We start from the raw sequence: 17497 nt of genomic DNA on the forward strand, positions 1-17497 counted from the left end.
GGGTGGTACCCGTTTACTATACGCAACTTTCAAAAACTTTACCATACATAAATAAAACTTCCTCATATTCGTTATAAAATGATGCCCCTGTGCACCTATAATTTAGTATTTCTGGTTGTTTAGTTTTTTCCAAAACATGGATTATAGAAGTGGCGGGGTATAGTTTTGTTAATTCTTTCCTCAATACATAAAGTTTTTAAACAAAGCTTTCTCTATCTATTTTTTGTCATTTTAAAAGAAACAGGTTTGTCGATGTATGTTATCACCAATTGGTTAACGGCAGACGGTGTAAATAGTCTTTAAACTGAATGTAATAGTTAAACAGATAACTGCAACGACACACTTATACAAAGTCCACAAGCGAATCATGTATTGCTTTTTAGGCATTTGATTTTAAGTAAGACTGACGGGAAAAAAATATAATTATTTTGCCGTCTACAAAAATCATCAGAAATATATTTGTATTGTCTGATGAAAGAAATTACACGTTATAGTTCCATGGACACATAATATCACATAGACACGTATATACCTTCAAATTGCCGTTGTTTTTTTTCTTCAAAATCACGACTGGTCATACAGACATAAAATCTGAAATCGCTTCTAGAATACAGTCAGTTTTAGACTGATCGTACAGTATTTTATTTTGGGATCCTCAAGGAAAGCATAGTTTTTTTTGAAATACGAACATTCTACTCAAATACGGTGAGAATATTGAAACAGTATATATTTAACTGTAAACTGATGAAATATTTGCAACAAAAGATCAATTGCTTTGTAATACGAGAGCAAAATTGTCAATCGATTTCACTTTTTTCTTTGAAGTTGGTGTGATGCACACGTATATTTTATATTCTACTGCATGTTTTTGTTACAGTAACTCATATTTATGATGCTATACATACATTTAAGATGTGCAAAGCACTTTATAGATATAGGAGTAAACAAATGATGAGAAAAAGCACCAAAACAAAACCGTTCTGTTAGCCAGTTTCAAATCCTCGCTTCGAAAATCGCGACTTCCGGATAGCGTACAGAATAGTATCTACACTGTGACTAGTTTATATACAAATTGCCTCATTACAGGGAATTGCGAAGTAAATATTTTAACTGTTGCATACATGTAATCAAAACATGCAAAAGTGGCAACACTTATTAACCTGAGATAGAACACTCAACAGATTAACGATCACAAAGGTTTTAGTTGGACAATAAACATGTCATTTAAAGAATAAATGCATAAGAAATGCAGCAAATTCTCTTTTTATAGATAAGACCGTTGGTTTTCCCGTTTGAATGGTTTTACACTAGTAGTTTTGGGGGCCCTGAAGTTGTATGTCCTACACTGGTGCTTCAACACTGCATATAGTTCATAATGTGTTTGCCTTCCGATATTCGATGTGTTCTCAAGAGTATTATACTTTGTCTGCATCTATGTAATCAAATCTACAAAGGATGTAAATGAAAATAAGTTTGTTGTAACACTAGCTGATTTAGGGGGTTCGGAGGGCTCGATTAATAGTCATACCAAACACTGGTATATTTTTGCTTATATGCGTGTTCTATGTGCGATTTTGTGCTGCTGTGTTACATTTGTGTTTGTTTTATTATATATGGAAAGCCACATGGGACACCCGATTCCGTGCAAGTTTTATATAGTACTTTCACGGCCGTGTAATTTATAAGAACAGTTGATACTACTGTTGGTGAACGTGTTGGATAGACGATGACTACAATAAAATGTAGGGGAATGCAACATATAACTCAACGATAAGGAAAATCTTTCCTTTTGTGGAAAAGAGGGGGGTATTTTACCTTTATATTTCGAATCAACAATTCTTACAAAAAATAAAGAAACTAGGGTTTTGTCCCGCTTGAACTCCCAATAGAAACAAACTGTCGTGTTATTTTCATTCTGGTACAATGTGAAAAAAAAGAAAGTAAGAATAAAAAAAAAGTTTTAGTTCGTTCTTTGTCTCTATAAAGTTCAAAACGACCCTGACTCTAGCCGTCTTATTGCAACGCCACTCATACTTTAATTTATTTTATTTTTTTACATTCTTTTTCCATCGGCGTTTACCGTCTTAATTGATGTCTCTTATATTGGTTAGAAATGTATAAACAATTGACCTTTGACCTATGAACTGGAAAATGAATTGACATCTGGATTTTCATTACGGTTAAGTATATGCCAGGTTAAGTCAAAATATATCAAACTATGACGAGTCTAGAGTGTTTTCAAGGATATCAAATAAATTCCAACTGTGACCTTGACTGTCTTTGAAAATTAACAGGATACTAGATATTCATAAGGACTAAGTATAAACTAAGTATTGTAAAAATCTTGAAATGATGTTGAATAAAAAAGGTCAACAAGTGTGTTACGGACAGACAGTATCGTTAGAAGATAATCTCCAGATTTGTTGGTTGGGGGATAAAATACCATTGGAATCGGAAATGTAGACATATGTAATTTTACATGCTGGCAATTGGACACATTACATTAACGAAAGCCCGTTATAAAACATAAGATTATAGACAGGAAACAATGTCAACTGAAACTACGTCTGTTTTAATTTTTTCAATGTCTTTCAAATTTGTATTTCTAAATTCTAAATGATAACAAAAAGTTCCCATCTAATCGAAGACTCTTGATTGTGATAAATAGAAGGAAAAAAAGTGTGAACCTTTTCGAGTCTTATAACAGGTAGCTTGGAAGGGCAAGGGGAGTATTTTTTTGTGTTTTTATTTATTTTTTTACGTCTTCTGTTTACTTATTATTAATTTGCTGTGTTTACTATCAGTGTGCTCATTGAAAATCAACGACAATCATGGAATAATCGATTCCTGGTGTGTGAAAAAAATGGTACAAATTTGTACAGCACTGAAGATCAAAAGTTGAAAAAGGTTTTGTCAAATACGGCTATGTTTATTATTTTGAGCAATTAATGCTATAGCAAACAGTAAATTTTATCAAACGAATATAAAAGATATACATAATGAAACTAATTAAAATAAAAGTATTAACTAATTACAGAAAACAAAACCCGAATACATAATGCAAAGACCAACACAGAATTGACACACCCGACTCAGTCCAGGCCTCAACGCAATAAATATAAAAATGACCTCACATACGAAGTTGCGAAAAGGCACAAAAATACGACACATTTTAATTGATGAAATTTCTGAAACGGCTAAAAAATTACGTCGCATATGAAAAACTATATCACAAAAGTAAGGTAGAATTGGGATTGTTTAAAGATTATAATAGAACTACATACTGATATTACATTTAAACACAATGCATATTGCAATACTTATTAATAGCAATTAACTATAATATATATATATATGTCCACTTTATTATGAATCAAACGTAAATTATCGTACAGATTACGTTGAACAAATCAAATCTAATACATGAATGTGGTGATTAATTTTTCTTTCCATAACACATAAATATAATAGGAAAGACGTCAACACATTTGACAAAATCCGATGAGAATTACAAATATAACATTAAACATTTAAACTATTTACATGAATTTGGGATATAGCCATTGTTATATTATTGTTCGTTTCTGCGTGTGTTAAATTTAACGTTACGTCGCTTGTTTTCTCTTATTTTGTAGTGTAAATTCACATTGCGATAAGACGTGTCACTTTACTTGTCTATCCCAAATTCATGTATTTGGTTTTGGTGTTATATTTGTTATTCTCGTGGGATTTTGTCTGATGATTGGTCCGTTTCTGTGTGTGTTACATTTTAGTGTTGTGTCGTTGTTCTCGCCTTATATTTAATGCGTTTCCCTCGGTTTAAGTTTTTTACCCTGATTTTTTTTTTGTTCATGGATTTATGATCTTGAACAGCGGTATACCACTGTTGCCTTTGTGTGTGATATGTTAAGAAAGAATATTGCGGGATTAAACATATTTGTGAGGGCTCAACGCCCCTTTTTAACCTTAAACAGCGGTGTTAGTTGTAACAGTACAACATAATTACATACTGTCAAATCAGTTGGAATTTACTCGAGTCGACTCAATACATTGGCAGGAAGCACAAAAACAACAAACATAAAGATAAAGGACACTAAGTAACAATATTACGGTACTCGTAGATATTGAAAACTAGCTCTAAGTAAATAACGGCCGTTTGAATAAATAGACATTGTACCATTTATAAGTTGTTAATGAATTTGACCTACCTTTCAGTAAAAATAAGTTTTATTATCTAAAATAAGTGACTCAATTGTCATAGTTGTTCTGTATAGGAATATTAATCTAAGATTAACAATCCGATATCTTAAGATTGTCAATCCTGGGTCATAGATTGTCAATTCTCTATCACAGATTTAAAATCTGGGATCACGGATGATCATTCCGAAATATAAGAACATAGATTGTCAATCCGATATCACTGATAACTAATCCGGGGTCACGGATTATCAATCCGAGATCACAGGTTAATTATTCTTTTTGTTTGTCTTTTGGCTTTCGAAATTATACGACTACACTCCTTTGTCATTTGCTTAATTATAAAACACTGAAACAAGATAAATTTTTCATAAGACCAATATCAATTAATCTCAAAATGTATTTATTGATTTATTTCTGGTTCTTAAAAATACAATTGATCTTATCCTGCGTTCCTAAATAAATACAAATATTTAAGATTAATATCGGCGGTATTAAACGCGCCAATACAGTAAAGAAAATATTTAGAATATTTTTTTACTATTTGAGTTGGTCCCCACATTAAACTGGTATTCTAGTATTGTATTTATCTTCCATCAAACACGAGCGCCAGTAATAGTGTCGACTTTTCTAGCAAGTCTATTATTATATTAAAAATTAAAAGTTGTGATGTTTATGCAGATTTTTGCTTATTTCTGTTTGATTTATTCTCATTTTTATATTAAGGGCGGTGTATAATGTGGCTGTTATGTTATAAATACACACTATATTTTTGAAGACTGAATGTTGCCAATTATATGTCTGTTTGATGCTTGTGTCGTTCAATAAGTCCCAAATCGACGTTTAAAAAACTCCGCATTTTATTATTTTTTACATTCAAAGGTGCTACCTGGCGCACAATTCACTAATAAAGCATACGTATGCCGTATTATACTACGTTAAAATCCATTGCTTTAAATATTTTGTAATTATTGTATGACTTTGTTAATTAAAGTCACATTCCACAAATTTGGTACTCCTAAAGCCATGGATGTATAGAAACACTTGAAAACTTGAGGAGGTATATGAACAAAAAGATTGATATAAAAATGACTTTAAAGTAAATTTTCTATATATTTCTGCAGTTTCACCGTCAAAACCTGAGATTATTGAATTTTTGAATCGACCACTGACATCAAAACCTGTTATAACTGAGGGTTATAACGTGACATTTGTTTGCTCTGGTGATGTTGGAAGACCGCCTGCGAAATTGATTTTCCAAAATTATCGACGTGATCATATTTTACCCATGAACTATACACCCACTAGCACATCAGTACATGAGTTGCCTGAAAATTGCTCATACTATCGTACAAGTGACATCACATTCATGGTCACTTCTGAGGACAACCAGGCAGTGATACAATGTATTGTAGTATCATCTCTTACAGAAGGGAATATGTATGTAGAACTAGCGCCATTAGAAGTGAACTGTAAGTAAACTGTTTGTTATTCATATTTGTATTCCATGACAAATTTGCTTCGAATAAGGATGTTCATGAACAAAGTAAGGTAAACTAAAAGACCCTTAACCTTCCATCATACTTAACGTCAATAAATAATCAATCCAACAATACAACTTATAAAAAGACATTTAGGCCGTGTTCCCACCAAACGCTGTGTTCAGTAAACATGTTTACATTTGGTTTAATGTAATGGACACTAGTTTCGCATTAAATTTGTTCACATCTATACACCTTGTTTTGCTACCTGTACATAAGTTTTGATCACACATGTAAACTATATGTCATTTAAATGTTCATTACGTAGAACAGAATTCAACTTTTCTAGCAGTTAGGAAACGACCATTTGACTTTAAAAAATGGGGGGTCATTTTACCACAATCTGATTAAAAAAAATCGGGTCATACAGATGATTAGAATGAACAAATATTCTGAATCCAAAGTTTGCCCATACATTATATTGTCAAATATTGAATTGGTACCATAGAAAAAATACATAAATATAAACTTTCGCGCGACAAAAAATTCTGAATCAGAACCCTCCTCCCCCTCTTTTTGAAGTAAAGTGGTTGCTCCTTTAAGAAAGTCATTTTGGATGATTTGCAGAAGTTTCAAGATGTCTCGATTACGCATTAAAAACGTAGGCTCCATCAGCTTGCTAACAGACCAGATGAAGAAATAGAATTGCGATGTTGAGGATCACTACATTTCTATCTTTTCTGTTTGTTACAAATGGTATATTTTCTCCAAGGAGTATTTAGCAAAAGGAGGGGGTTATGTTTTTATTTTATTTTCTAACTGTATTTTAACGGACCTGATATACTGCACAAACAAGCAATTAGCCTCACCCTTTTTCAGTAAGGGAGCTACCATTTGATTTTGATTGGAGGGGGGGGGGGGGGGCTGGGATGAAAAATTTTGTCCTGCAATTTTTTTTAGCTGTAATCTCTGTCCTGCCAAATTATTTTTCACTCTGTTCGGTCCTGCCTTTTTTTTTAGTTTATCCTGACTTTTTTTTACCTAAATTGTCCTGACTTTTTTTTTGCAAGTGTCTCATCCTGCCTTTTTTTTTACTCAAAACAAAACTCCTGTCCTGCCTTTTTTTTCAAATTTCATCCTAGCCCCCACACCATAAAAATCAAATGGTAGCTCCCTAATGCATTTTTGAGTGAATCCTTGTTTGAGTAAAGACCAGTGGCAAATATTTCTGTCAGTGTGTACGTCCAGTCGATTCGGGAAGACCTTTTCAAACGAATTATGTGTTCGGCAATGATGGATGAGTCTTGCCTGTCTTGATAAGGGGTTTATAAGGCTACGTAAAGTGCTTTTATAACAAATAAAAATATCAAGTTTAGACAAATATTTCTGCAAAGAACTTTATTAATCAGTGTAATAAGTATCAATTTTATATAAAAATCGCTTCTTTTTTTAAATATGCATGGGAAAATTAAAGTTCTGAATGCCTAGTTTTGTGTACACTTAACCTACACAAGGCCTACATCGACTATCGACTGCATGTAGACAAAACATGATTGACACTACATGTAAACATTGGGTTTTATCAATGAGAACGTAATTATGTTTAGTTTATGTGTGAGTTACACTAACACAACACCGAGTTTAGGTCAATGTGAACACGGCCTTAGATATTTAACACATGGTCTTTAATGTTTGTAGAATTATTGTTAATGATACGCTTTAACTGTTAACGTTAATTTATTTTTACTTTTATAGACTCCTAACAATTTATACTGTGATATATTTTGTTAAAATTATTATCTATTGTTAATGACGTTATGTTACCTTCTATATATATTAAAAACTTTTCCAGCTGGTTCCCTTGTCTTTAACGCATGCTTAAGGCAAAAGATGAAAAAAAAATATTAAGTTATGATAAGGAGAATATTATCAAAAACAAAAACAATGAAAAAGCAAACAACAGCATACAAGAATTTATTTTAAAAACAGTAAGGATTCAACCATTCAAAATCCGTGCTAATTACGGATAGTGCACTCTACATAACGAAATTATCCTCTAACTTCAAACTCATAATCTTATACTTAAAACAGTGTGTTGTTGTTTTAATTCCGTTACCTGGTTCATTGAAATATAATTTCTAATAAGTATTAAGGTAGTGCTTGGCAATCATTCAGCGATAACAAATATACGCTTTACTCAAACTGTTAGTCAACTTTACCCGATTGTATGATAAAAAATGTTTATAAAGCCACGATATAAAAACATAGTTAGTGACATACTACTATAGCGTATTTATTTAGAGATGTATAAGTCAGTAATCTGTTTTACAATCAATCAATGTTTTTGTTTATCCCGTATAAGCCCCATCCTTTTCGCTCATACAAAATAAATGAGGTATTATGATAATGCTCTTGTAATTTTGCAATCAAAATCCCCACCCATATGATCTTTTGAGATAAAACACTTATGTTTGGTCCCTTTGTTAAATTATTCAATTTAAATCATTCATATAATATTAGAAGATGTGGTTCGATTGTCGATGAGACATTTTTCTACTAGAGACCAGATGATGTTGAAAGTAAGAAATATAGGTGACCATAGATGGAATAGATTGAAATTAAATTACGACAGATTCATACATTGGATCAACCGTGAAGATCATTGAATGTAATACACGACTGGAAAACTATATAGAAAGATACCAATATAGTATTTTTAAGAAGAGTGTGATGAGTGCCAATGAGAAAACTCTCCATGCACGTCACAATTTGTAAAAATAAACCATTATAGGTCAAAGTACGTCTTCAACACAGACCCGTGGCTCACACCGAACAAAAAACTATGAAGGGTCCTAAAGATGACTAGTGAAAAAACAATTCAAACGGGAAAACCAACGGTCTAATCTATACAAATAACTAGCAACGAGAAAGTTAAATGAACCACATAAACAAACGACAACAGATCTTATGTTTGTTCTTGTTCTTAAATTGATAAAATCGAGAATGGAAACGAGGAATGGATGATTTTAGATGCTGAACATTCTTAACAAATAAACTGATGCATTTCTTCTATTTTTCTTCTACACATAGATGCTGTGAAAATGCCAACTATCATAAAACATCCAAATAAAACAGACTTTTTAGTAAGCTTGGATACAAGTATCAGCTTGAATTGTATAACCAATGGTAATCCTATACCAAGTTATCTTTGGTATAAAGACAACCAAATTGAAACAATAAGCACCAACAAAACTTTAACAATCACGGATGTCACTACAACAAATAGCGGTATATATATCTGTATCGTCAGCAATACTTTCAACGATGTTATTCACACAAAACGTGTTCAGATACATGTCAGTATAACAGAGGAAGGTAATAAAACTCCAGTTATGAAACAGTCAAATTGTGAAAACACAGGTAAATAACAAACACATGTTTAGATAGTAAGTGCCACTAACAATTTTGTGTTGCATGTGACGGGGCATACATTTAATCTTAACAACTGCTATATTATCAGATTTATGATCAACTATTTCTTTCATTAGGTAATTGTGAGATAGTTAAATCAGAGTCAACATTCTATTTATGGTTGAGTTTTGAAATTACTTATTTCTACATAAGGTGTAACTATGATTTTAAAAATATGATGATTATTGCGTATTTCTTTTATACTAATTTGATTCTGCCTTCTTTGGTTACTGTTCACCTGCAAAATAAAGTAAAATCAAGTCAATTGATTTAATTATAAAATATGATTTTTAAAGATTTTTAGAAGAACGATAATTGGTTTCGACTCTTTGTATCAGCTCAAAGGTAATAATAAAGTGTAGTCCAGTTGTTTAACCGATTAATTTATTAGGTCTTTGATGTGTTTATTTGTCTCAATATATTCATTTACCAAAAAACGAGTGGAATTCAAAAGAGGCAATTTTGTATTCATTATTTATGAATTTAATAAATGTAGTAAATAGCGCATTATAATCTCGGTTTGAATGTTGATAATTTGATACAAAGAGACAGAAAATACAAACAAGGAAAATACAAGTATACTGTTTACAAATATATATATATATCCCTTCTATCTATGATGACTTTATTTAGAATAAAAGTACAATATTTTCAGTTAGCGAATATATATGTATATGCATTCGTATTCAGTATAATTGTATTTTGTTTGTTTGTATTTTCTGTCTATCTGTATCAAATTATCCCAAAATTGCAAAAAGGTTTGAATATTTACTAACACTGTGCTGTTTACTATAGTCTTGTACTTATATTAAAAAAAATACTGAAACAAAATCTATTGAAAGCGCAAACAGGTTTAAACCGACCTTAGTTTGTTTATGCAGCCCTATCTACATGATCTAGTAATTCAGTTTACACTTTTCATTGTGCATATAAGTAACGCATGTATGGATCTTCTTCTTTATTTGATAAATATTGTTATGGAACTGTTTCTTACTTCTTATAACAAAGTTTACTTTCGGTAAATTTAGATAATCTGCCCAGATCCTTTTTTGTCAATAGGCTCAATTAAACTCATCATAGATACCAGGACTAAATATGTTACACGTATTTACGCATCCTTTGCTTTCCAATGTTTGAGTAAAAGCGTTCCTGCATTTAACTAGATCAAGAAAAGTGCTTCGAACTTACTAATTTATGTAACGTTTTTTGTTAATGTCCTTGCATTGGATCGGTACGGCTGTTGGTGAACTGTTATTCTGTACGTGTATCTATCATCTGATCAGTTGTAAATGCCTTGAAACTGACATAATTTATATTATATATATTATAAACTAATCTTCAATTCCGTGTGCATCAATAAAATCGGATTTAGAAACTCATCTTAGCTATCCAATGGTTACGACCAAGCTCCTTTTCATCCACGGGGAGAGGGAGGAAATGGCTTTCGAAGTAGAAAGAAACTGGTTCCAACTCCCACAAAAAAAAATGACTGTAGACGATTTTTTGTTATTAGTATTCTGTTAAGGTCATTTTTTGACATAAAGTTCCAAGTGCTGCAGCGTTTTTACGAATCCGTGGTTTTGAGCGTCGCTGATGACGGTAAATTACAGAAAAGCGTGTCAGATGTATTCACTTTATAATGTGTTTATTTAGATTTCAATATTCCCCATTGACATTGATAAAATAGATAGAGTATTATCATAAGTAAGTTTTCCTTTTAATAATGGTATTTTATATTGTTTGTATTCAAGCTGTCATTGTGGTTGGTACAGTGTGTGGATCAATAATATTTGTTCTTTGTGTGATATTACTTGGAGTTTTACAGAACAAGAACAAGTAAGTATTTACTGAGATTTGTTGAACTCAATTTTAAATAAAAGAACAATATAAATGGGTTCTAATCACTTTCTATAATGGGAAGACTATGCATGTTACTTGTGTCGCAGTTATTCATTTGATTGTTTTGTACAACAATTTGAGCTCTTTCAAACAGATATGGATAAATTACGGAAAAACACATCAGGCTTATCAAATTGTTACACAAGACGCACGCTAGACACTTCAGTACATAGAGCTCGAATCAACAGTTGCAAGGTATGAATTATCATTCTCATATGCGTGGTCTATATGATGTTTTGTGCTTCTTTGTTACATATTTGTTTGGGTTTTTAGTGGTTACGTTTGAAACTTAATGTTGACTGCTTTATACTTGACAGTCTTACCTATAATGTCTTTTTGTTTTGTTCACGCAGTTTTGTCAATATAATGCAACTGTATGCGACTGTCATGCAAGTGAGAGGTTAACTAGCTATAAAACCAGGTTTAATCCACAATTCTTTACATAATAAAATGCCTGTACCAAGTCAGTAATATGACAGTTGTTATCTATTCGTTTGATGTGTTTGAGCTTTTGATTTTGCCATTTGATGAGGGACTTTCCGTTTATAAATTTTCCTCGGAGTTTAGTATTTTTGTGATTTAACTTTATCTCAATGTGAAGTAATTTGATAGAGCCGATTTCCACTCATCAATACGAAAATGTGATGTAGCCACTTGCATTCAATTTTCATATAATGATATAAATCTACCAAATAACATATTTCCAGTGTTCATTACACTTTTTCTGTCTGTTTAACATTAGACTTTTATTTTATTGTCTTGCATATTTTATATTGGTGCTACAAACTTCTTGTATATAGAGATTGAAATGAAAAGGAGTGCCAAAATACTTCATTTTGTAAACTTTAATTGATAATTCAGGTATGAGCTAAGGCTTTACCTAGAGAAGATTGTTTTCTAGATGATTTTGATTTGTGTTATATATCTTTTCGGGTAGAGCTAAATAATGTAGTTGTGTATGTAAAGTTGCCATTTTTTCAAATATGTCAATTTCGACATATTTATAACATCATAGTGACATCACATGTTACATTTATGCACACAAACGTCTTCAGATTAACTTCCTGTCAACTTACTGATACACTTGCTTATCAATGTCTTCATAATACTATTAACATTCAGTATATGAAATATGAAATAAAACAACAGTCGTTAATAAATCAGATATTTTTGCATACACTTCTATCCCTCCATGAATACCGTAAACATGATACCTATAGATATAAATGATAGGATATATATGTTTTTTTATTTCAAATATATGCAAAAGGTTGGTGTCTCAGCTACTCACCCCTACAACTAAAAGGTCGAAGTAGAAAGTAGCCTCCTTTCTTGTTCATAATTATGAATTAACTGTTAACAAAAAAAAAATTGGAATACTACAGCTTTTCTACCTCAGGAATAGATTACATTAGCTGTATTTGGCAAAACTTTTATGAATTTGTCCTCAATGCTCCTCAGCTTCGTACTTTGTTTGGCCTTTTAACATTTTTAGCTCACCTGGCCTAAAAGGCCAAGTGAGCTTTTCTCATCATTTGGCGTCCGGCGTCGTCCGGCGTCGTTAACCTTCTCCTCTAAAACTGCTGGTTCAAATTAAACCAAACTTAGTCACAATCATCATTGGGGTATATAGTTTAAAAAATATGTCCGGTGACCCGGACAACCTACCAAGATGGCCGCCATGGCCAAAAATAGAACATGGGGTAAAATGCAGTTTTTGGCTTATACCTCAAAAACCTAAGCATTTAGAGCAAATCTGACGTGAAGTAAAATTGTTGATCACGTCAACATCTATCTGCCCTGAAATTTTCAGATGAATCGGACAATCCGTTCTTGGGTTCCTATTCCTGAATTGGTAATTTTATAGAAATTTTACTGTTTTGGTTATATCTAGAATATTATTATAGATAGAGACAAACTGTAAAAACCAATAATGTTCAGCAAAATCAGATTTACAAATAAGTCAACATGACCAAAATGGTCAGTTGACCTCTTTACAAGTTATTGCCCTTTAGGTGTAACACCACTAATTCAGGCCCGTCCAGAAAGCACATACCAGAAAGTAGTACATATTTATCACAAAATAGTTCCTACGCATGAGTGTAACTTTCAAAATATTAAGAATATTTAGGTATTTCTGGTATCAAATGAAAGCTGAAGGACTGGTGATCATTGCAGAACACTTTTGGACTTTTAATTTTGAATATTAAAAAAACTGCACCAAATTTTAAAAAGAGGGTACATTTAGTCTGTTTGTCAGATCTGAAGTACCTGTTTTGGTACATCCGAAGTTCTGGGAACCAGTTCTTTCTTATATGCCATGTAAGGTATGTTGATTTTTTCAGTAGAAGACACCATAAAGTGTTGCTTTGACATGTAATGATTGACACTTTATTTGAACTTAAAATGAAAGAGGTGTGCTTGGTTGAAATGGAGGAATTTAACATAGAAAGTAATGGGACCATGAATTAGTGGTGTACTTCCTATTACAGAGAATCACCAGAAATCTAATTTTTAGAAGTTGTACCTATTCCAATGAAAATAAGTCAGATATGATGTTAGTAATCATGTCTAATCATCTTTTTGGGGTCAACCGTCCTGCTTATGGGAAATTTAAGCTCTTAAAATGGCATACTCAAGTATGTTAGCCTTTTATGGTCATACAACATGGATGCAGTTAAGACTTGACTCCAAGTTCTCATTTTTGCATTTTTTCTGATTGAAATCAATAAAACATGTATTTTATGACTTGTTTATGGAACAAAATAGCTCTTGGTCAAAAATAATCTCATAATTTTTAAAGTTTTTTTGTTTTTCTTATGGTAGCCTTTTACAATCTAGGCAAATGGTATATACTCATATAAGAATTCTAAAATCTCACTGTACATGCAATTTTGGACCAGTTTAGCAAGTTATCTAGCTGAGGGATATATAAATTGCTCCTATTACTCTCTGTTTTACCACAGAATTATAATTCATACAAAATAAAGCCTTTTTCCAATTTCAAGAAAAAAGGGGGGATAATTTCTCATTTATGTCTTAGGTTTGGACTAAGATATTTTTATTTAATGAAGAACTTCTAATAAAGATATGACTATTAGTAAGCACATAGCTTTCCTAATAGAAATTAATAAATAAAACAATGATATTGAGAATAAAAAAATTATATTGGCCAATGGTAATATACATATGCAGTTTTCTTTGAATAACCCATATGTTACTACCAGTCCAATTTGAGCTTAAAATTAATAAAATAGTATTTGGACTAAAGCTTTATATGTTTTTTATTGCTTGAAATAGATCAGAGAATGAAATAAAGTTAAGCTCAAGTCAACATAGCAAGTTTTGTTCTGTTATAGGTGTAACACCACTAATTCAGGCCAGGCCAGAAAGCACATACCAGAAAGTAGTACATATTTAACACAAAATAGTTCCTACGCATGAGTGTAACTTTCAAAATATTAAGAATATTTAGGTATTTCTGGTATCAAATGAAAGCTGAAGGACTGGTGATCATTGCAGAACACTTTTGGACTTTTAATTTTGAATATTAAAAAAACTGCACCAAATGTTAAAAAGAGGGTACATTTAGTCTGTTTGTCAGATCTGAAGTACCTGTTTTGGTACATCCGAAGTTCTGGGAACCAGTTCTTTCTTATATGCCATGTAAGGTATGTTGATTAAGACACCATAAAGTGTTGCTTTGACATGTAATGATTGCCACTTTATTTGAACTTAAAATGAAAGAGGTGTGCCTGGTTGAAATGGAGGAATTTAACATAGAAAGTAATGGGACCATGAATTAGTGGTGTACTTCCTTTATAGTGAATTTTTAACCATTTTTCGTAAATCTTAGAAATCTTTAATAAAAATCTTCTCCTCTGAAACTACTTTGCCAAATTAATCCAAACTTGGCCACAATCACCTTTGGGGTATCTAGTTTGAAAAATGCGTCCGGTGACCCAGCCATCCAACCAAGATGGCTGCAATGGCTAAAAATAGAACATAGGAGTAAAATGCAGTTTTTGGTTTATAATTAAAATTTAAAGCATTTCGAGCAAATTTGACACAGTAAAATTGTTTATCATGTCAAGATCTATCTGCCCTGAAATTTTCAGATGAATCGGACAACCCGTTGCTAGGTTGCTGCCCCTGAATTGGTAATTGTAAGGAAAGTTTGCTGTTTTTGGTTATTATCTAGAATATTATTATAAAAAGAGATAAACTGTTAACAGCAATAATGTTCAGCAAAGTCAGATTTACAAATAAGTCAACATGACCGAAATAGTCAGTTGACCCCTTCAGGAGTAATTGCTCTTTATAGTCAATTTTTAACCATTTTTCGTAAATCTTAGTTATTTTTACAAAAATCTTCTCCTCTGAAACTACTTGGCCAAATTCTTCCAAATTTGGCCACAATCATCTTTGGTGTATCTTGTATAAAAAATGTGTCCGGTGACCCGGCCATTTCAACCAAGATGGCCGCCATGGCTAAAATTGAACATAGGGGTAAAATTCAGTTTTTAGATTTTAACTCTAAAACCAAAGCATTTAGAGAAAATCTGACTGAAGGGAAATTGTTTATCAGGTCAAGATCTAACTGCCCTGAAATTTTCAAACAACCCGATGTTGGGTTGCTGCACCTGAATAGGTTATTTTAAGGAAATTTTGCTGTTTTTGGTTATTATCTTGAATGTTATTATAGAAAGAGATAAACTGTAAACAGCAATAATATTCAGCAAAGTAAGATTAACAAATAAGTCAACATGACCGAAATGGTCAATTGACCCCCTAAGGAGTTCTTGCTCTTTAGAGCCTCAAGTTTTATTCGAGTGATACTGATGAGTCCTTTGTACACGAAACGCGCATCTGGCGCAAATATAATTTCAATCCTGGTATCTATGATATGAGTTTATCTAGTATATTGTATTTATCTGACAGCTTATATTTCTGTAAATCACATTAAAGACCAAAGAATTAATTACTTATTAGTTAAACTTGATTTCCTCAAAATGCCTGTTTTCTATTTGTTTCGAATACTTCATATATAAGCTTCTTCAATTTAATTCCTAGTATCACTTGATAACATCTTATTAACCTGTATATTTTTGTTTTAGAACTCTCAGTTGTTTTTTAACAAGAAACCACAATGACAGATCATTAGATTATGTTAATACGCCACAACAGCAAGATCCGTCATTGTATGAAGGAGTTGACCATGGTTTAGATGTACACAACTATGAGCAACTCGCTAGGAGGGATCATTTGAACAATAATGCTTACTTAAACAATGATTAAAAACAAGATACTATGTCGTTTGTTATAGCAAATAGCAAATACTCATTATTTGGAAATGCTAAGGACACGACACTTCTCATCCGGGGCATGACTCGTTCTGAAATTACTATAAGTGTATGTTTATCTTATGTTTGCGTGAACAATTCCCTTGGACTCGTGTATGCAAGTGTGTATTCCAAGTTGTTCTTGATTCTTTATAAATAACTGGCTGAGGTTTACGTGCATAAATTATTATCATACAATTGCACCAAAAACATCCATATCGATCAACCGTTAGCATATACAAATCTAAATTGAAAACTACGTTCAAACCTATGATTGCGTTGGATAAAAACCGCAATTTTTCATACGTGTGCATGTAAAACAAATTTCGTTGTAGAAGGGTCTAAAAACAACACAAACAACATTTTCCAAAAGACCAAAAAAGTGAAAAAAAAGTATATTTGACTGATGTTCTTTAACCCTGCTGATTGCCATTGGCGATTGCCAAATAGAATTGATCACAAGATGTGATAAAATGGATCTTAATATAAATTAATACTAATCAGATGAAAATTAACTTGTGGCCACGATGTTATGCCACAAACATACGGTGTCAATATTTTTTTAGTACACCATTATACAAAATTAGAATTATTATTTTGTTCAATTTTTGATAAAAACTTGAAATAATTTTTAAGTTTTGCTTGAATGAACAAGAGAATCCAGAATCTGTACAGTATATAACATCTCAACATCGGATATATTTTCTTCCTTATAAATATATTGCTAGTATACTTTTTTATCAGGAAGTCATGTAGATAAAGGGGAGTGATAAACATTTACAAAATGTGAACTTTTAAAAATATATTTTGTATACACTTAAACTTATATATAATAGTTGGTTCAGTTTTATAAGTTATCAGTAATGCAAGGTCTTTTGTCGCCAAATTAATAGTTGTTTTCCTGATTTCTCTTAACTCATAAATGCACTTTCTTATAAACAGAATTTGTCAATTTCTAGAGGGACGCATTTAGCAATCCATTAGTCAGCACTTTTGTAAATAAACATTGATATGGCAATAATGTTAAAATAACTGTTTGCTTATCTTTCTATTTTTCGAAATGCTAAGGATTTACTACCCCATTAATATAAACATTTTAAAGCATTT

At 31.8% G+C, this 17497-nt stretch overlaps 1 protein-coding gene across 1 annotated transcript in view; it reads left to right on the plus strand.

Moving 5' to 3' along the window:
* The window catches only part of LOC134726125 (uncharacterized), a 37468-nt gene extending 21122 nt beyond the window's left edge, over positions 1-16346 (plus strand). The window contains exons 3-5 of the mRNA XM_063590522.1: positions 5322-5669; positions 10901-10985; positions 16166-16346. Coding sequence (XP_063446592.1) covers positions 5322-5669; positions 10901-10985; positions 16166-16346 — 614 coding nt within the window. The remainder of the gene's footprint in view (positions 1-5321; positions 5670-10900; positions 10986-16165) is intronic.
* The last annotated feature ends 1151 nt before the right edge of the window (positions 16347-17497 follow it).

This window comes from Mytilus trossulus, chromosome 7 (genome assembly GCF_036588685.1).
Source record: "Mytilus trossulus isolate FHL-02 chromosome 7, PNRI_Mtr1.1.1.hap1, whole genome shotgun sequence".
NCBI lineage: Eukaryota > Metazoa > Mollusca > Bivalvia > Mytilida > Mytilidae > Mytilus > Mytilus trossulus.